The sequence below is a fragment of the Trachinotus anak genome, unplaced genomic scaffold, assembly GCF_046630095.1.
Source record: "Trachinotus anak isolate AG129_WGS33_773 ecotype Australia unplaced genomic scaffold, CSIRO_AGI_Tana_v1 ptg000013l, whole genome shotgun sequence".
In the NCBI taxonomy this organism is placed as follows: Eukaryota; Metazoa; Chordata; class Actinopteri; order Carangiformes; family Carangidae; genus Trachinotus; species Trachinotus anak.
Window position 1 is genome coordinate 4,996,136 of NW_027273864.1, and position 21,656 is coordinate 5,017,791.

The window sequence follows — 21,656 nt, forward strand, 5'->3', positions numbered from 1 at the left end:
TTCAGATGTTCCACTTTTGAAACAGACATGAGAACCAAAAAAAAAAAAAACGATGAGTTGCATCAGCTCTAAAAATACCCACAGATGGACATGAAGTTATGCAGTTCAGTTTTAAATATGATGGGTTTTTTCAACCTCTGATTGAATTTCAAAAGATTTCAAAGCTTATTCCACTGCTGGCTGCACAGTATGACAGTATGACACAATATGAAGGGTGATTTGACATAAAGTGAATATTCATTTAAAGTGTGTCTCACTTCAAGTCTAATTCTCTGTCATCTTAAACCTTGCAGTATAGTGCTGAGTAATCCCGAGAGAGTGTGTGTCCACTCTATATGCAGAACGACCTTGGCCAAACCATTTGTCCCTATTTTCTGTGAGAGCTGAGGTGACTGCAGTGCTGGACTCCTCCTGACAGTGACTGCTTATCTCATTTATGCAACATCTTGCCATCTGCCAAGTAGAGCCCTCTTGTGGCAGTTTCACCCACTGTTTCACCTTTAAACTGCTCTTGACCCCACTTAGTGACATTTTTGGTCCTCCTAACATGCAAGTGTTAACATGCCCTTCAGTATTTCTCTAGTGTCATCTCTGCTTGGCATTTTCGGAGAGTCTAACTGCAAACCTGATGCACACACACATATATGCACACACATAAATAACCACGCCTCATTACCTCACATTAACATTGCAAGTGTTAAAATGCTAATGTCAGATATAAACAACTTCCCGAATGAGTGAACAACTGAAGATAAAGTTATGTTTAACCAGTAATACTCAAACATTTACCTTTCTGAGTAGCTTTCTCCGACTGGATTTTAGATCTTTACTATAGCAGTGTGGCTCTGGATAGCACTGTTGGTCAGTTGTTCCTAACTAAAATGTCTCTACGGCTATTGGATGGATTGCTTAGAGCTGAAGGTCACATTCTTGGTTTGAGTGAAATATCCCTGCAAGATTTCAGGTATTCCTGCCGACATCAGGTGTACTTTTGTGTTTTGTGCTAGTTAGCAAATATTAGCATAAGTAAGTGAGTAGCACCTTTCACATATAAAAAAATCACAAAGTGCTTTAAAAAGAAGAAATATGACAATAAAAATCAATACAATAAATAAAAAGCAATAAAATAAAATGGAGGAGGTATTCAGACAGCCGCTTCAAGAATATAACAAGTTACATTCTTGAATTTGAATATTTACCATGTTAGTGCAGCATACTAACGTGCTAAACTATGATGGTGAAGATGATAACCATTAGCATTAACATGCTAGCATTGTGAGCATGTTAGCTAAATGTAGCATTTAGCTCAAAGAACTGCCGAAGCCTAAGAACAGATTTAGAGGGCTGCTAGCGTGACTGTGACTCTTAGGTCTTTATACAGAATTTACAGCTTGGTACCTTCTTGTTGAGGAAAAAAAAGAGTTAAATTAACCATAAAAGTCAGCCTATTTGCTTTCATACTTTCGTTGCAGAAAAAGGTGACAGATCTCACTTTTGGGGACACTAAAGGAAGTGACTCATTTTACACCCAAGGACATTTCTCTCTTCACCGTGGCTCAGAGACCTGTGGGACCACAGCACTTGAACCATTCTTTGTATTGTGGTGATATCCCAGATTAAAATCTCAGGACCCTCAGCCTCATGCCGATGCGCGCCATCTACGTACAAAAGAAGCGACAGTGCTTTATGTATTTCTGTTACCAGCGATGCACACTTTGATCCCATCTCATCTCTAACTGCAGGTGCTGTGAAATGACTCGTGGCTGTGAGGACATTTAGCACATGTTCCTCGCCGAGATGAACACGCATGTAGGAGTGAGCTGCCAGGTGCCAGGTGCTATTCTCTCTGTTCAATAACAGCTCTGAATTTGGAATGAGACACACCGGCTTATGTATTGGCTTCCTGATTAATAAAACATGAGACACCCTGATTCAAATAAAAGAAATCCTAATCTCCCCATCAGTCCTCCCCCACCCCACTCCATCCCACCCCACCTCCTCTGACTGAATGTGAGGACTAGACTGAGGCCTGTCAGGAGCTGAGATGTGTGGGTGGGGCAGGGAGGTTGGAGGAGGTTGGAGGAGTCCAGGGAGAAAGTCTTTGATGTTCGAGCAGCATGTCAGATTAGCACAGCAGCACCAGCTCAAGTAGGGAGATGAGAGGAGCGAGAGAGGAGACTCCTGCAAGCTAGAGGCAACACCAGGGACTGACAGGGCACCTCCTTCATTTCTGTGTACGTACATTACATACAGATGCCTGCACTTAGAGGCTGAGGCCACAACACTGCAAGTTCATCAGGACGTCTTCACTACTTTACTATACTGAACTGTGTGTTGCTAACGTACCTTTGATTCATATGCTCATTTGGAAAATAAAAAGAAATCTATTTTGTGTGCTATTCATTTTGAATATTTCATGTTATTTGAAGGAACTAACATGTCTTAGTTGTATTGTGTTGGACATCACTTCTATTGATCCTGATCACATAGTCCCAAAGTAATCGCTGAGCCCCTGAACATCATTAAAACAAAGTCTGACGAACAGAAATCAGGAGCAGTCAGCTTCAGCTTGTAAACAAGCCACGTGCATCTCAAACACTTTGTTTGGACGTACAAGTGAAAGTGAGAGCACCTGAAATGCTGCCAATACTCTCTCATGTGCACTCAACCAATGTAAGTTGAAGGTTGAAGCTGGACGTTTGCGTAACAATGTTACTGCTCACCTTTGTTTTCTCTTCCATAAGCCTGACTAACTGCCTGTGTAACTACCGGGTCCTCACAGTTAACCTGGTGAATATGAACCTGGTGTAATTAACCTTAATTATCCTTCACACCAATGAGCTGTTAACACACACAACTAACTTGCCAACTTGCTAGCAAACAATTGCTTATTTACACAGCATTAACATTCATTCATAGTCTAAAACGATCTCTGTCCAGATGACTGTTGTAGCTCTGCATCAGAAATAACCTCTACACATACTGACACACCAGGAAACACGTATCACATGACCATCAGGGCAAAAGTCCAAAAGTCAAAATCCGTGGAGCAGTGTGGACGTCACGCTTGAATGTGGTCCCGCATTTACTCTCCTTTTAGCCCTATTTTAGTCTCCACCAACTTTTGAGAAAAGTATCTGACCTTTAAGCTGCTAACAGCTCCACCATGCTCACCAGCTAGCTGTGTACTGTTTCTGCAAGTGGATTTATCTGTTTTACTTAAAACATCCACTTTTTTTTGGTTGGAAACTGCTCAAGATAGGGGTGAGATTTAATTAATACAGTGAATTTGCAGGCGCTTAGACACTAAGGCCACATCCACACTACTGTGTTTTAGTTTTAAAACACGTCTGTTTTGCCACATTTACACACTGTCCACACTACTCTGGAGTTTTCAAGCTCCTAAGATGGAGACTTTCAGAAACAATGCTGGCCCCACTTTAGTTTGAAAACTCGTTGTCGTCCGGATGGCCAAAAAGACATTTGGAAACAATGACGTGGACACCCACAGGTGCTCTCCGATTGGGTCTTGACTACTGGTGGTGAATGCAGCATGGATAACGAATTACAAGCGTTACTGACCTTGCTGTCTTTGCTAGCAACTGTTTTGCAGTTAAATTCTGCATTTTAATGTATTTGCTGTCGCTCATTCATGGTGTTTCCTGCAACTAACCAATCTGCAATCTACTTCCTGTTTCCACCGACACGCGCAGGCCCAGTATGAATGAATGGTCCTGTGATGGACGTTCACAGGTGTGACAGTATGTATAGAGATTATTTCTGATATGGAGCTAAATCACTCGTCTGAACGGAGATCGTTTTGGTTTAAAAATGAAAATGTAGTAGTAGAAGTGTGGATATAGCCTAAAATGCTGTGTAGAGCTGAAGGAAACTGCAGAGTTCATCACTACAAGCTACTCCTTCTACATTGCAAGTTCCAATTTTATTTATTGTTAATATAAAAATATTGATTACTGAAGTTGTAACGTGGTTTCAAAGCACATCCAAGTACTTGTACAATACACTATTGATTACAACTGTGAGTGAATTTGAAGCCAAGCCCATGAATTGGTAAATGCACAAAGTAATGTGGATGCACACACTTTGCTTCAGTTTTCAAAATGACTCTTGTCCTTAGCAGAATGTAAAAGTTTGAAAAACTGGGGCCAAGGTCTGTCTGCAGGCACGCTAGGTGTCACGTTGTACCCGCACAGTCTTCCCCCTGATGAAACAAATATCCAGCCACAGCTACTGCATATGCCAAAGTTTGAATGCAGCATGAATTCCACCTTTGGGCTACAATATTTTGGCTTGTACTTCTTGCTCTGTATCATCTCGATCAGAGCTGGTGATGTAACCTGTGTGTGCTGAACAAGGTGGCTGCTTATCACCGGCTCCAAATGAAAAGCCATCTACAGAAACTCCACGTAAAGAGATTTTAATCCACAGCACAGTGTTTTTGTCTTCCGTCTCTAGGTGGTAGAGCGATGCATAGTTAACCAGGCTGTCATGTGGTAAGTTCTGTGAAATGTTGTATTCAGGTTAAATCAGAGTCCTCTGCACTCTGTGAGCTTTTTATGGCATCCAAATGAGCAGCATGAGAATCTGATTTGAAAGCATTAAGTGAGAAACTCAGTCTCAGCACAGATGATGTGACAAGTGATTTCTGTTTTGGTTTAAACCACGTTCCTTAAAGAAAATACCCTGTTTTCTTCCTGCATCATTATCAAAGCATCACAACGGAAGGACAAGTCATTTGTGCAGTATATTAGGCTGAGTCCACTGTGCAGCTGATTCAGTATGACACTGCCCAGCTGGGTGCCATGATAATGCCACCGTCAGAGATCTGTCACTCCCACTTTTCTCCCCTTTAATGGAGATGGTTTCTTCAAGTGCCAGGATCAAAGCCGCAGTAGGGGTGCCAGGGCTAGGAAAGGGTTAGCACCGAGCGGAGGGGATGGAGCGGTGGGGGAAGGCGGGCGGGTTTTCACTGCTGCATTGCCCGAGCCCTGTCTGCATGACGCTGCACAGGACACGTCAGCTTTAGGGCGATCTTGTCGAATTCAACGATCAATTTAAATCAGTAATGAACAGTATATAAATATATATATATTTATATATATCACAGGACAATCAAGTCAGCGTGGTCTCAAGAGTTGCACATACACCAAAGCTGTTACGTAACCATAACAACCACGACAACGTGACAAGAACTGGAAACTGAGGGCAGAAACACAACGATGTCTGCCGTTGGCAAGAGAACTTTAAGATCCTTTCTGCAGTGTTGCTGTGGCCCCTCATATCTAAAGATAGCTGGCCCCGTGAAAAGGTCTGATGTTCAGACTGTAACACACACACAAGTGAAAAGGAAAGTGTACAGTATGTATGTACTGTCTCATACATTATACTGCAACCCCCACACACATCAGACTATGAATCAGTAACTGAGCCCCTTATTTGTGCAGATACAACAGCTGTTCAACTCATCGCTTCCCCTGCTGCCACTGCTGTGAAACCAGTTGAGTCTACAGTACGTGGGTGATGATGGATGTCAAACAGGGACGTCAAGGACCCGCAACTTAAAGTGAGTGACTTATCCTGTTGATCCACTGTTCAATGTCTGCTGTTCGATAGCTTTTTCGCAGCAGTGAGCGTCAGCCTGGCAGTTCCCAGTGGAGCTGTGAATCCCTTCTCACAAATAAACATGATTCACGGACTAAGTGGCATTTCACTTTGAATGGCTGGCTGCTGTAGATCACCGAGTGTAATAAAAAAACAAAAAAAAACAAAAAACAAAAAAAAAAAAAAACACAACAACAACCAGTAAGTGCAGCAGACAAACACCATGTCGGCTCACAGTCGGAGAGCCAAGTGCTGCCTTCTGCCATTTGGATCTCCATGGAAACAGCCAAATACACAACCAGCACTCTCATCAGCTCCAGCTCAACATACTGCAGTCCATGTGTGATGGCAAGTTCTACGCTGCGAAAAAATGATTTCACAGGAATAAAAACTGCATCGTAAAAAAAACATATAGGGACATTCAGTTTTCTCTGCATTAAAGGCATCATGTGCGAGTAATGGGCAACAATTATGGTTGTTTAGGGCTGTCAGTCACAGCCTGATGATATGAAGAGGAATTAACTGGGCAGTGAGACAGCTTGGTTGGGCTGTTGAGCATATGGGTCTGCATATGAGTAAAAACCAGTAAAATCAGTGCGTGCTGTTATTGAGATGAAAGGAATATGCTGAAAAAGTGGTATGACACCAGTTGGACAACATCTCATATGTTGCCTGACACAAAATGTCCCTGATTCATTACAGCGTGACTGTAAATGAGACTATTATTACAGCATTTTGACATATAAGGCCTACAGCACAGCACAGCACGGCACGGCACGGCACAGCACAGCAGTGGGCACATATAGGGGAAAGTAAATGACGCACGTTTACAACACAACCTACGTTTGTTGCATACAAATGCTCTGGGTCTGGGAGGACCGCGGGCTGCAGGCGAGGTGTCCCCTGTCCACACACCTGTCAGAGGCACAGACTGAGCAGATGACACATGTCCAACATGCGTCGCGGCCCCCGCCTCTCCCCTTACCTGCTCTGTGCGCTTCGCCCAGCCGGACCTCGGTGATGCTGCTCGGGTCACTCTGAGATCTTCCCCGCTGCAGCACGCAGTCCTCGTCCAGCCCGTCCGACGACGCCATGGCGGGCAGAGGGGCACAACGCGGGAGGGAGAGGCGTAACCACCGTCAGCCAAGGTCACCAGCATCAAGTGGTGGAGCAGATTGGATGTGGCCGGACTGCTGCAGCTGCAGCTCCTGGTCCCCGATCAGCAGCAGCGCTGGGGAAATCCATTACGCGCGCAGCATCATGCCGCCTTCAAGTGCAGCTCGTAAACCCCCCCTACTTTAGAGATCTAAATTCAACTCTACAGTCTCCTTGGGTTTTAAAACACTAACATTCTGCAAAAGCTGCTTCGGATTTATAAGATATGCAATACAGAGCTACTATTGACTAAATTTCCATACGTTAGGCTATAGCACTGATTTATTAAAGCTAGAAATATCCCCTCCCACCCAGTCAAGTTGCAGTTTAAATCCATGTCTGTCCAGACTCATATACGTTTTAAAGACAAGAGAAGAGTTTTTTTTGCACATTATGTCACAGTGAAGTTGACTCTTGACCTTTTGGATATCAAATGTCATCGCATCATTTTATTCTCTTAGACATTTCTGTGAATTTTTTTCATAATTAGCAAATTAAGTATTGAGTTATGGCCAAATCCAATCCCAGGCAATCCCAGCCAATCCCAGCCAAAACTGGGCAAGAGCAGGGAACACCCTGGACAGGTCGCATCTTAAATAATAATAAATAATTAGTTGATTGGTCAATTATCAACAAAAAATAATCAGCAACTGTTTTGATAACAGGTTAATCCTTTAAGTAATTTTTCATACAACAATGCCAACATTTCATGGTTTCAGCCTCTAAATTCTGACAGTTTGTTCATGGTTAATTTGAAGGTATCACTTTCACCTCTGGGTAATTGTGATTGGAGTTTACTACTTTTATCTTATGTTTTACAAATCACTCAATACATACATCAACCAAGCAAATAATCATCTAATTACTCCATGATGAAAAAATAATCAGTAGTTACAACCCGAGTCTATTTTAAACAGTCAGAAAGTATCTGACTTTATAGCATGGTATTAGTACTTAAGTGCAGGATCAGCGTACCTCCTGCACCACTAGCTGACTCCTTTCTGAGGGCTATTTCACATTTTGATGCGTCAATTGTGAAGCCAACTTTAAAATATGATATGTCCTAGAGCCCCTGAAGGCAGCATTGGATTAATGTTCCTTTTGAGAAAATGGGGACTCTGTTAATGACATTTTCCCGCTGGGCTGAGTCTGCATTTATTGAATAAAAGATTTGGGCCTACAAGCAGATGTTCTGCTGTTCTGTCTGTTGATCTGACATATGGTAATATGTAGAGCCTAGTGCTAAAACTGACTCAACACAGTCAGAAATATTCAAATTCTGCCCAGTCAGAGTTCAGTATATAAGGATCTGACAGTGTTATGTTAAAGAAACTGGTAAAAAATTGGAGATCCTAGGATTGGCTATGGCTAGGCTTTGAAGAGATAACTGGCTGGGGACAGGTCTAGCGTTGTGTCCAGGTTAACGTAAAGGGAAACACAAATTGATAATGTTATGTGATTGAGTGTTGGCGCACTTCCAAAGCCTATTCGCTTCAAAATTAGCACAGAAGGTGAGCAGCTGTGTCTGGAAATACCCGTCAAAGATACTGTAAACATTCAAACTGTTGCAAAAAATGATTTGCAAATGTTTTATTGAGAAGGAAATGTATTCAATGTTTGTGAGGCCTCAAAGATACGAATCCAAATAAATACGTAAACAGTTTATTTTGATAATGTAACAATAAACAAGCAATAAAACATAATATCCATGTGTACTGTGTAAATTCATTGGCTAAGGGGGGTCCTCTCTCAGGAGTAGTCTAAACGCCAGTGACAGCTTTGAGACATTTCCACTGTGTGAGGAGAGTTGTAGAGCACAGCACAGTGTACAAATGTTGTGTATTAACGTCCCGATGTCCACTGTTTGGGTTATGGAAACATTCATTAGAAGAGTTGTGAAGGATTCGCTGTACTTTTTAAGTGCTAAAAAAATCCAAATAACATTACATTGCACCCTGTAAGCTAGCTAGCTCACTAGCCTCTGTGCTTAAATCACCTGCTGCTCTTCTCTGCTGTGCTGTGAGCGACTGACCTTATCCTGCTCAGATAATTAAAACCAGGGGCATAAAAAAGACAAACCATCCAGCCGCCCAGCATTCCCAACATAACACTGACACGATCACTCTCTGGTGTTTTTGTCAACTTCACTGATTCTATATTTATTGAGAGGAACCAGAGTCATATTTCACACAGATTTCAATCACAACTCATGTTTTTATTCATGTACATTGAAATTCATGATCATTTCCAACAGGTCCTCCAACCTGAACAACCATACAGGTGTTTTTTTTCAACCCACTGACCCACGGACACCCTCCGCTGGCAGGCGCACTGGACCGTGGTTGTCATGGTTACAGTAATAAACACACTGACTGTACCAGGAGCAGCCTACCAGACCTATGTTGCCATAGTTACTATAATAATGGTCATGGCTTGGTTAGGTTTAGGTGCTGAAACTACCAGTTAGGTTTAGGAAAGGTCGTGATTTGGGTTAAAATAAGTACTTCCTCAACATTAGATGATCTTTGTTGTTATGGTTACAATAATAACATTGTGGTTAACTTTGTTGAATGTTCATGGATAATAGAAACAACATAAACTGCTACTTTCACATGGGAATCAAACACCGCTCTCCTGAGTCATATTCATCCATCCACGCTCTATAAACTACATCACCAGACTTTTCCCTTTGCTCCTGTCATAATTACTACGACCACTAGATGTTGTCTAACAACAAAATGTAACTATGGGTCATAATAACCTGCTGCTGACCGTCTGTATTTTGTCAAGATGGCGTTGGCATGAGACATTTAGAGGACATTGGATTTTGGTTACTAAACAAAACAGCTTAGAACCGACCAATTATCAACGTCAGCGGCCGTCGGTAACCTACATCACATTGACATTGGACATTAGACGTTGTCCTGAACTTTAGTCACCTGACATCACAACCTACATTCAACCAAATATCAACATCTGACAACATTGGTGGGCAGCTGCCAGCCTGCAGGGTAAGACAGAGCAGGCACTGAGTCCAGCCTACCGAGTGTAATGACAGGGATGACATCAGAGGGTGATTAAATTATTTATAAAATCATACATCATTAATAAAATCACCAAAATGTGCATGTTTAACCAAAACATGTCACCTCTCCCCTAAAGAGCAGGATGAAAAGAAAAAAGGGAACATGGTTGTAAATTCCATAAAAGTCACACAGCTCTGATACCAGATTATATTTCATACTCACAGGTGGTTGTTGAGGGGATCAAGCTGAACTGAGCTGGGAACAGAGAGAGACATATGTCCTCCATCTGCAAGACTGCGAGGGGAGAGGGAGCAGAATGATTAGAGACCTACACCCACTGTTTGTGTGAAGCATTGATTACTGATTGAATTTTTCCGTTAAGTCAGAGTATTAGCGTCGCACTCATTGAAGCACATTGGTAGCACCTCTTGTCGCTCAGTCTGCAGTGAAGGAAGATGTGAGGGTTGAGAGGGAAGAGCACAGGGGGACAGGCCGTTCTCAACCACTGACGCACGTCCAGGGTCAGAGGGACACCTGGCAAACATGTCAGATGGACTCATTAGGACCATTACACGTTCTTTTTATATTCTAGTCCACAGGCCCTCTGAAGGACTATCTAAATCAGGAGAGACACATACCTGGAATGAACGAGACGATATCATGGCAAAACCTCTCTCAGCCACAGTAACTCCCAAATTCAGGGCAGAGCCCATCGGCAGGGTGACCCGGCTCCGCAGTAAGAATAGCTGGAGTCATGGAGAAGAACATGTAGGCTGTGGCTTAGTTTAGTTTCATTTGTTTATTTATTTAAAAAGGACAATGCAATTTAACATAGTTCCATAACAAAGCATTAAAACTAAGAAACAAAAGGTTTATAGCTATTGCAAATTCTTGACTCCTGTCCCTGGTTGGGCTTTTATGTATAATTCAATTAAAACAGTCCATTTTCACTATCATAAAACTACAATGCACTACAGATATAAGTAGATTAAAACGCTATATTCAACCTCATTGACTGTGATGTATTGTCTAAGAAGAGACAACACAATTGCTTTTAGCCAGCATTTAACCTTTGGTGTAAAGGAATTTGTATCTGGAGTTCTTTTGGGTTCTGTTGGTAATGTATTCCAAAGTTTACAGCCCTGTATGGAGAAAGCTGAATTTTTGTTCTACGATGTGGTACGTTGCAGTTGCCATTCACCGTGCTCCTAGTTACTCTGTTACTCTCTTGCCTTTGAATATATCTGGAGAGAGACTCTGAGGTTAAACTGTTGATACATTTATAAACTTATTTGAAAAAGCAAAGATGAATAAAGCTCTCACAAGAGCTCTAACACCGGATCCTGTGAGGCTACGTTCATCCCTGTAAACACTTAAAGATACATTTCATAGGTGCAATACAAGTCTATTATCCAGTGATGCACCTGTGTGTCGTGACAGTCAAGGATGACCAGGGAACAGAGGAACTGGAGGGTAGAAAAACAAGCAGTCGGAGTAGACGGTGTGGGTGTTGGCCTGGAAGAAAAAGGATGAATAATGACCAGTCAGTTGTATAATAAAGAAAAGCACCTTGGTTTTAACGCCTTCAGGCCCTCTCTCTTAAACGGTTTATGACCATGACAGGAAAAGAGAATTTGGTGATTAATTACCTAACCTCTGACCTCTCAGTGCAGGGAAGCAGGTGAGAACAGTTCTTGTATCAAAATCAATAAACTGTCTTTAAGAATTGTGACAAAAACTACAGTAAAAATACAGTAGCCTGTAAGGATAAAGCACATACAATAGAGAAAGGGAAACATGCTCGAAATCCAGACATGCAAATCTCTGAAAACATCGGAGCAAATTTCCAAACAGACATAGTTTGTGTTTTTGTATTTTTGTATTTGGAGTGTGTTTCCCTTAATGTTTGTGCTTTCTCTCGTGTATTGTCCTCAGGAGCCACCATAAAGCAGTAATAAACAGTAAATACAGTCTAGTGTGGTCATTGTACACAAATGTAAGGAACACAACAGTGGCACTGTCTGTGCTTGACACTTGCTGTGTGTTCAGACAGAACACAGGGTGAGTTTAAGAGGCAGTGCAGTCAAAGCCAGTGGACGGACACAATATGATGTGTATTTGTGCGGGGTAGCACCAGCTGAAAAACTTTTGACTGCTGCAAAAAAAGAAAAACAGTGAAAAAACAGTGCAATTCCAAAAGCTATGTGAATCTCTTCATAATCTTCATAAATATACAGAGAGGAGAGAGGGGAGGAGAGAGCCTGGGGGGAAATAACAGAAACAACTGGAGTTCAAACACTGAGCTGCACAAAAACACAAAGGTGCACTTCCACACACACAGATGGTGCGTCCTCTGTTAGCAAGCTTACGGTCATGGTATATACAGCAGGGACTTCAGCTGTTTGGGCCAAATCAAGTCGAAACTGCATGATTGACGTGAAATGTCGATTTTCTACATGGGCAGACCTGTAGAGCTTTACACTGTACCTCGGTTTGTGCTCACAATGCACACGTGACGCGAACCGCAGCGTGGACCTGGAGACCACCTCTCAGAGACTCCAACTCAGTCACAAGGCATTCAGCTGACCAATGGTGGCATTAAGATCAGTCAGTCAATAAGTCAGCAGGGAAGCCGAGAAAGGCCATACTCACTTTAGTCCTTGACTAAAATTAATAGATGCCTGCATTTTACTTAAAGGTCTGACTAAAATAATAATAATACTAATACTAAATAACTAATACTAAAATCCTTTGTCAAAATGAACACTAGATGTGGTAAAGCATAACTATTTCTGACATCTGGAAAAAAAGGCAATAAAAGAGTATCAGTCCCAAAATACAAACACTATGTTTTCTTGCTGTTGTGAGGTTTGATTCATGCTAGTCACAGTCAAGCAGTTTCCATGCAATGACTCAGCAACTAAATGCATTTTAGTTGTCAATCTAGGGCATTCAGACTTCCACATGACCTAACAGGAAGAGGTTTTACAAAATGTGAGAGATGTATCTTGGGCCCAAGGCATTAATGATTTATAGACATGAAGTCAGTTTTTGAGTTCTATTCTGTGCGAGGTCGGAAGTCCTGGTGTAATGTTTCCTACCATCACTGTCTGTCATTATGTAACAAAATGTATTTGTTTTTCCCTTGTCTGCTTTAGATACAAGTTCTCTCACAGAAAAGACCCAGGATTAAAATAAGTAAACTGTGTGCTTCTGAAGAGAAGAGCTGCCTGACCCTACCACACTGAGATGATGTTATCTTCACCATTTAACCCGAACGAGAGATTACTTCATTATTTCATTGATCTGGTAGCACAACAAATTCCTATTCTTCTTCATTCTAGGGAGGTATGGAACAAAATCCACCACAAGTATACGTTGTCTTACTATGTACAAAATGTTTTCCATTATGGCACAACCATGATTTCTGTGTCCAAAAGACAACTGTATAGTGGCAGCAGTATAGAGATCTGCATGAAGATGGTACTGTTGTGTGTTTTACTTTTGTTTTATTAGTGTGCTGCTTATTCTATGGTTTATGGCACCATGAAATGAAACGTATTATTAATATTATCATTATTATCATATCGTTATTATAACAGACATAATCACACTTCACTTACACTCCAAATATACTGTATCAAAATGTGCAGTTATTTCAGTTATTATGCTGGATCTGATTACAGCCTCCAGGTGGAAAACAGCTAAAGCTCCAGATTTGAGAGACTGAGTAACCGTAATGGTAGAGATTGCATCCTATGAGTCTATGCTAAATAGATTAAAAGCTTATTCCGTAGATGGGACTTCCTCCTGGGACCTTTTTGGTCCTATAAAGATCGATAGAGTGCCTGCTTCATTTTCCAGCATAGCCAAACACTTCCCATGTGACTGTGGCATGTTTTCTTTTCTTTCTAATTTTCTATGACATGAAATAAATGAGACGAAGGCTATCTTGTTGCCATATGCCAACCTGTGGTATCAACCCTTTAAAAACCAATAAAAAGTTAAATTGCAAAGAATAGGTCTCTTATTCCTGTTATGTTTGTAAAATATAGAGGACTGACCCTCACATCACAGTAGAAATATGAGTCTGTGAAGATACAGAGATTCTTACACAAACACATACAATATTTATTTAAATACACATTAAATGTGATGTGTTTTCATAACTGATGTATATTATGTTTAAGCAACATAATTGTATGCACACAGAGCTTTTGTTTACAGCTGCTGGTGTACTGCATTTGAAAAAATCTCTGCAAGAGCATGTTGTCTGACAGTAGGCTCCAATTAAGCTGTCCAATATTCTTGCTGTATCAAATCCACGGCTGGGTGAGTAGACTTGCATGCTGAATTATGCAGAGCTGGAGTCCTTTTTTCTCCCTCTAACCTCAGCTCTTTAGCACACGGAACTAAAACTGGAACCACTTTCTGCTGAAGAAATAGGTCCAGTAAAAAACCCTTGATAGTTCTAGATTTAATCATATTTTCTCACCTACCTCTGGTGGTCAATTTAACAAGAGGAAAGCCCATCTTAAGAAATTCAACTGTAAGAATTATGAAGGAATTCAGCTAATTGATGTGCCTAACTTTTAACTACCATACACCTATTCTGAACTATTTATCTTGTTACATCGTGTCCCACTGACAGTTTGTTGTCATGGAGGCATACAGAGAAGATGTTTGAAATTATGGGCAAGACAGTCAAAAAAATGTCATGGCTTTGAACATTTAAGACATAGATTTGTCCTATTGCTAAGCATATTTGGAAAAAGAAACTAATGATACCCCCAATGGGCTACATGTGACATAATGTAGAAGCAGTAATTCAAATGCTTGAGGATAAAATTGCTGTAATCTTGAGAAAACTGAAAGTTCAGTAGTTCAAAAACGAGAGAAGATTTTTGTTTGATTGTGCTGATTTTGTCCCGACAGTAAGTGGTGGTAATGAGAGTTAGCGTTTGATGTGTAACTGCTTCTGAACAACACAGCAGAGGTTCTTTGCAGGAACTTAAGCAATTCATTCAGAAGGGAGGAGCTACAATACCTGCGAGGGATGCTTTAGAGTGTCAGACATTTCGCCTTCTTGATGATGTGACATTAGAGGAGATAAAAGCATTGATCAATTCAATATGCAGATGTGGACATTTGCCAAAAAATGGAGACACACACAGCTGTTGCAATACAAAAACTTGGAAAAACAGCTGTTTCATGTAAAAATACTTGATCACATTGTCATGGACTGACTACTGCATATGCTTGAGAAACAGGGATATTTTATCCCTTATAGGAGTGGAGACTGTATCAATGTTAGATGTGGATAACAGGAAGTCTTAAGCAAATAAAGAAACAGGAGTGGGAGTATTTCTTGATCTCAAAAAGACATACGACAAGCTGTGGAGGGAGGGCTTAATGGTAAAGCTGTATGAGCCTGGGGTGTGAGGCAGGATGTTGAACTGGATTAAGAACGAGTAGGTGGGAAAGGAAATTGCACCCCTCAGGGAAGCATAAGTCCAGTTTTGTTTAATGTCATGATTAATGTTATTTTTAGTAATGTGGTGTCTTGCTGTTTGCTAACGATGACGCCATATACCAATGTTTGAATTATATATCAAAAGCAGTATAGTTATAATTTATTTGGTTTTAAAAAGGAAGCAACACAGGATGAGCTCACGCTCCGTAGCATGCCAGCTGAAAGGGTTTATAGTTCCTGGGGTCTGGTGTGAAAGAAGAATAACGTGGAAAAAGTCATCAATGTTATACAACAGGATCTGACTGGGGAACTGCTAGAGAAACATTAATAATAATATTTAGTCTCATGACAAGACGCTTCTTCATCGTCTTCAAACTAAATATGATGCAAGTTAAACACAGCCAGTGTCACTGGCACAGTTATCAAAACTAGGTAGGGACAAGGACACTGCACTAAAACAAGGGCTGGCACTGGTTAGGAAGCACCCAGATGGCAAGCACAGCTCTGGAGAGGCAAGGGCTGTGGCACAGGTTATGATCCACTGCAGCCACTACCACAAATAAATCAACATCTTCCAAGCATAAGTCCAAGCACCATTCAACAGAGGGCCGACAGTGGCATTGGCACTAGGGCGACCACTAGAGGAGACTGTGAGGTGAGGCACAACACATCTGGGCAAACCGTGCTGTCGGTAATAGGAAGTCATTATTGGAGTGGCTTACTACTTGTAATAAGGGAGTGTCCTACATATTCCTCCTGTAAGACACATCTCAAACACGGGCTAGAGTCAAACCAAATCTGTCTCACTCTTAACTCAGTATGCAGCAAAACGTATTTGTCTTTTTATTTGTGTATTGTGACTTGCAATGTTTTATGATTTCTCTTACCTGCCTAGGGATAATCTAGGCTATTAAAAAAAAACTGCTATAATCCGGCATGTTTACATCATGTATTTTGTACTGGTGTTTATTGACATGCGTTGTCCCTATAAAACAAATAAAAAATAAAATAAAATAAAATAAAGAATAAGCGACAGAAATGAGATGCAGACTATTCATTGAAAGCTAAATTTGGCACGAAGATCGTGAACCTTTAGAGGTTCGCAGTGGATGTGTACATCTGACCTGTGGGAGGCAGCGGCACGCTTCCGCTTCGTCCAGGCCGCCGCGACGTCAAGCAGAAGTTGCCAAACAAACATGGCGGACGAGGAAGCAAACACTGGTCGTGGCATCAATGGATCAACGGATATTTGTGATCTTCCAGGAGGCACTGGGTCACCGAAGTCACCCGAAGATGAAAGCTCGGAGAGACCGGAAGCTCAGTATACCCAGGACCTCAAAAGTGTCCTGGCCACCAGCGTTTTAAACTTAGAGACCCTCGACGTAGACCTGTACAGGTATCACAACCGCAGTTAATGCCGCATTCAGGTCCTGTCGGAGTAATAGTAAATACGAGTCTTCCTTTTATAAGTAGCGTTGACGTCAGTGTCCAAGTAGTAATAACGGGGGGTCGACATATCATATCTGATTTATTAATATATACATATCGGAGAACCTGAGATAATTATAAAGAAATATAAATAATACGGTTCTTCCATGCAGTGGACCAAATTATTCGCCTCCCTGCAGTGTCCATTATAATGGACGTTAAACTGACAGGTGATTCTGTTATTTCGTCCACCTATTCAGATCAGTGGGGGTAGGATAAATATAAGAAACACCTCTCAGTATAATGCAGTCCAGTTAAATGGTGCCGCAAACTGCAGCCAAGTCAACACCTGTGTACCACAGTTTCAACACAAACTGAGCATCCTATCCTTCCTGGAGGTCTGATTTATTTATTGCAGTATGCATTACACTGTATTTGGTGTAGCTACATGTTCTTAATAAACTGGCAACTGTGTGTATATTTCAGCTGTTTCTCCGATTTTCCCCAGAGGGACTCATCACTGGGTGCCACGCACTCAGCGTTTGTTTGGGGGCCAAATAGTCGGTCAGGCCCTTGTGGCTGCTGCCAAATCTGTCGGCGACAACTTCTATGCCCATTCTCTCCATTGCTACTTTGTACGAGCAGGTAAGATGACTTTATCCTCGACAGGATAAACTAAACAGTGAGCAGTGTTTACTGAGCTTTCCAAAGGAGAATAGACAACAATTGTTGTAAAGCCCAGTTTAGTTAAGTTCCACTTCAAACAGTCCCTCATTTACCAAACTTAATCATATCATAATCAATAAGATGATCCAGTGAACAGGCCACAGAGAGTCCCAGTTACTGTTTTTCCACAGATGTCTTTGTCTTTGATGTATTTTCAGGGGATCCTAAGGTTCCAGTCCTGTACCAAGTGGACCGCATAAGAGATGGTCGCAGTTTCACAGTGCGCTCTGTGAGGGCCATCCAACATGGAAAGCCTATACTGATCTGCCAGGCGTCCTTCCACATGCAGCAGCCGAGCCCCCTGCAGCACCAGTTCACCATGCCAGTGGTCCCGCAGCCTGAAGACCTCCTCACTGTGGAGGAGCTTATTCATCTTTATCTCAGGTACAATGACTAACTATTTTGTTAGGGACAAAGCAACATTAACAAGGGCCTAATATAGACAGAAAACATACACAACAAGGCATATGTGTTATTTGCATACTCAGTGGGTTAGATTGGTGTTACATTAAAACTTAACAACAGTGATTCCAAGCCATATAATGACTTTAGTTCCTTTTTTTCTTTGAGACTTCTGCCATCATCACAGTTAAACTGAGGTGAATGGAATTTTGGTTGTGGGGCTTAAAGCTCTGAAAACTACATTTAAAGAACTCAACAGCAGTGAATCTTTCCAGCAACAGTGTCTCAGTTACTCTGAATAATCCACAGATTGCAGTAGACCTCACACATAATTGCAGGACATTTAAGTTTCTAACATAAAAATAAACCAAACTGCACTACCTGGAAAACAGAAGACCAGCATCATAAAATAAACTAAGCAAAAAAAAGCTGTTTGGCATTGGCAGAGAAGATTTGGCAAATCTTTCATGGGCACAACCCATATACTCAGCTCTGCTGCTCATCCAACAAATGCATGTTCTTTACAAATGTGGCACCATTTAAAAGGGAAATAAACAGGCTTTCCAATGGTATAAGATTTATTGCCAAGAAGCATTGTTACAACGAAGAAATAATGTACCAGACAAAAATGTTCTTACTTTTTGTGCTTAGTTTACATACTTTATAATCCCTGGTTCATGTTATTGAAAACTGTGCTGGTCTACTTGTGGCTCAGTGGAAGCTACAAAAATAAAATCTGGAGCACTCCCACTAACAGCGAATATGTTGACTCATGCTCTATTAAAGAGCTGCATTTTCTATAATAAGTATTAATTATATATTAATTACCCTGCAGATGGAGGTCCTTGATTATGATCAATAGTCTCTTCTGTTATTTTGCAGCAAACCAGACCTGGCAGAGAAATCAAAACAAGGCCTTAATAAACTGCTGGCTAATGAGGTCCCCATTGAGATAAAGCCCGTCCAACCACCGCACTTCTACAGGCTTGCTGGTGCTGAGCCGAGGAAGCTGTTCTGGGTGCGAGCACGAGGATATATTGGTAAAATGCTCTTAACTAATAACACTACCCTTTGCACATAAGCGTTACATATATTGAAACATGAAGTAATGATAGTGTATTTTGATCAAGTGAATAACAAGATTTATTAAAAGAGAATTCTATTTGCCCATTCTGATATTAAATGAAACATGTTCATTTTTAAATGTGTATTTGCTGCAGCTAAAAATAGGACGAAGCAAATAACATGATGATGTAGAGGGCTCTATTTCAACAGTCCAAAGCACACAGTCTGAAGTGCGTGGCACAACTGCATTAAGGGTGTGTCCATATCACTTTTGCTATTTTAATGGTGGAAAAAACAGTCACTGCACTAGGTGCTTGGTTCAAAAGGGTTGTACTAAGTCTCTCAATTAATCCTGGGAGTGTTTTGGGCATAACATGCAATAAACCAATCAGAGTGCTATCCCCCATTCCCTTTAAAAGCCAGGTGCACTTGCACCTTGGCAGATTGCTATTGTAATGGCACAGTGTTTCAGACAGAATTAGGTTCTGTTTGTGGTGAGTTGATAGACCAGTGAGCCCAGTCCTGACACACACACACACACACACACACACGCACACACATCTTTTATATTACATTATGAGAAGTGTGAATAAATCTTCAATTCATTATGAAACTGAGGACAAATTTAGGTGATGAATGGGAAACACTGTGGATGATTTACCAGGTAGTAAGAAAGACGAGTCTCATGCGTTATAGACATGACGCATGGTAACGCTGTGCAACACACAATATGCCACAAAGAATACTCCGTCCTTCTGAGGCTCTATTCTAATAATCCTCTCAACTTATCCAAACATCTGAAGCACATTTTCAGAACAGTCTGCTTGTGGTTGACAGGCAGAGTGTATGTGCTCTGTGTGCCCGTCTATGTAGGTGCATATTACTCTCTGGACAGTGCATCCTTAAAATAATAGTGAAACACTGTGCTACTGACTTTAGACCAGGTTATTGTCGTGATATCAGTGTGCCAACAATGCACCTGGCCACACCTGGAAAGTGACAACTATGTTGGTGTGAAACTTGCAAAGAGACCTTGCACTGCACTCAGTATTTGAAAATAGAGCAAGCTGGGAGGTTGTAAGCACTGAGCAGCAAACAGTTCTACTTTGCACACTTAATATCGAAAATATTTGTAATGTGAAAATAAATGAAAATGTTAATATAAGAAAAATATGAGCTGTAATTACATTTTAAGCTAAATTTGATGATGCATTTTGTCTGTGTGTCTGTGTAGGTGAAGGCAACATGAAGCTGCATTGCTGTGTTGCTGCATATGTATCAGACTTTGCATTCCTGGGCACTGCACTGTTGCCCTATCCCAACTACAGGGCCCAGTTCTCGGCCTCTCTGGACCACGCCATGTGGTTCCACACCACTTTCCGCAGTGACGAGTGGATGCTGTATGAGTGCGAGAGCCCATGGGCAGGTCAGTGTGTTGTTCACTTCCCATCAACTGTACTTCATTTGTTGTGTCCCTGTGCATCACAGTACTACAAAGAAAGATGTTTTTCAAATTCCCAAATATCAATTATCAGTATCAGTCTTGAAAATCCAGAAGTGTTTGGACAATAGTTTAGATGCAATTCAGCCATCACCTCAAAAATGCTAGATATAGGAAAATAAAATGTCTGTCATACTTTCTATATAAAAATATAGTAGACACGAGAGACACAACAGAATCTGAGATATTTTTACACATTTGCAAATGGGATTACACTTGATCACACTGTGTTTGAGCAATTAGTTTTAATTTTTAAACATTCTTTGGTGCCTCTTGACTTGCTTCAGTATGACTGATCTCTGTATATTTTAGAATACTTACTGTTTTGTGAAATGCTACTGTTGTGGCCCATGTCAGTCATCCTTGTGAAAAGCTTGGACACCTTTGTGCATCCTGTTTTTGTCTAACATGGTTTGTGGTGTGTCCTTCAGGGGGCAGTAGGGGACTGGTTCAGGGCCGACTGTGGAGAAAGGACGGGGTGCTGGCTGCCTCGTGCTCCCAGGAGGGTGTCTTGCGAGTGACACCTGTCACACAGCCCAGCAAACTATAAGCACCTTCCTAACGTTGATGTTATTTTATTTAACATGTCTTAATTATTTGTAACTTCAATCACATACGTTTTTGATGACATTTTTATTTATAGACATAATTTATATAATTATGTGTTTATGTTTTATTCAGAAGAACATGCAAAATTTAATTTAATTTCCACTCAATAAACAATTGTAAGGTTATAATGGATTCATGGTTGTCATTTCTTAGATGGGATATATCTCACAGCCAAAACTGATTGCACTACTTTGTATAATCCTTCATCCTTGTACCATTAGTATGCTACTAGGCCGCAGAACTTAGTTAAGGTGAAAAAAAAACAGCCTTACACTGTTCAATAATGTTTAAAATGACTGAAAAATACCACATAAGAAGAAATTTAGTTGGCAAAACCTTTGTATGCTTGTCTATCACATCCAACTACCAGCTGACCCATGGGTTTTTTAAAAAAGAGAATAAAGCAGATAAATAGAATGCAGAGAGAACAGGATCGGGAAGGAGTGGCTTGATCCATCAGTGGAGAGCAAAACAGGTAAAGTTATTGTGAATCAGGACAGGCAAGGAAATGCACAGTCTGATCCACTGATGGAAAATGAAGTGTAATCATTACAGAGCAGGACGTCCAGGAGCATGTACAAATTACAGCCTGGTCCTAAAGATACAATGTGACATTATTGTAGAGCATAATAGCATGAAGATGGACAGA

General features: G+C 41.1%; 2 protein-coding genes and 1 long non-coding RNA gene across 4 annotated transcripts in view; 1 reads left to right on the forward strand and 2 right to left on the reverse strand.

Moving 5' to 3' along the window:
* phactr3b (phosphatase and actin regulator 3b) overlaps positions 1-6,887 on the reverse strand; it is a 53,877-nt gene extending 46,990 nt beyond the window's left edge. Inside the window, exon 1 of the mRNA XM_071495092.1 lies at positions 6,608-6,887. Coding sequence (XP_071351193.1) covers positions 6,608-6,716 — 109 coding nt within the window. The 5' untranslated portion in view covers positions 6,717-6,887. The remainder of the gene's footprint in view (positions 1-6,607) is intronic.
* A 1,175-nt stretch (positions 6,888-8,062) lies between these two features.
* On the reverse strand, positions 8,063-16,541 carry LOC139631129 (uncharacterized). 2 transcript variants are annotated; one of them, XR_011693299.1, is made up of 6 exons: positions 16,401-16,541; positions 11,228-11,318; positions 10,442-10,549; positions 10,229-10,337; positions 10,026-10,097; positions 8,063-9,933 (listed from the first exon to the last, which is right to left on the reverse strand). It is a non-coding gene; the product is annotated as an uncharacterized lncRNA (long non-coding RNA). The 2 variants fall into 2 exon arrangements; XR_011693298.1 differs by having other exon boundaries at positions 8,063-10,097.
* Positions 16,419-21,141, forward strand: acot8 (acyl-CoA thioesterase 8). Its single transcript, XM_071495097.1, has 6 exons — positions 16,419-16,672; positions 17,213-17,349; positions 17,589-17,814; positions 18,715-18,872; positions 20,132-20,323; positions 20,830-21,141. The coding sequence occupies exons 1-6, from the start codon at positions 16,473-16,475 to the stop codon at positions 20,946-20,948; spliced, it is 1,032 nt and encodes a 343-aa protein (XP_071351198.1). The 5' UTR covers positions 16,419-16,472; the 3' UTR covers positions 20,949-21,141.
* Positions 21,142-21,656: the final 515 nt, after the last annotated feature.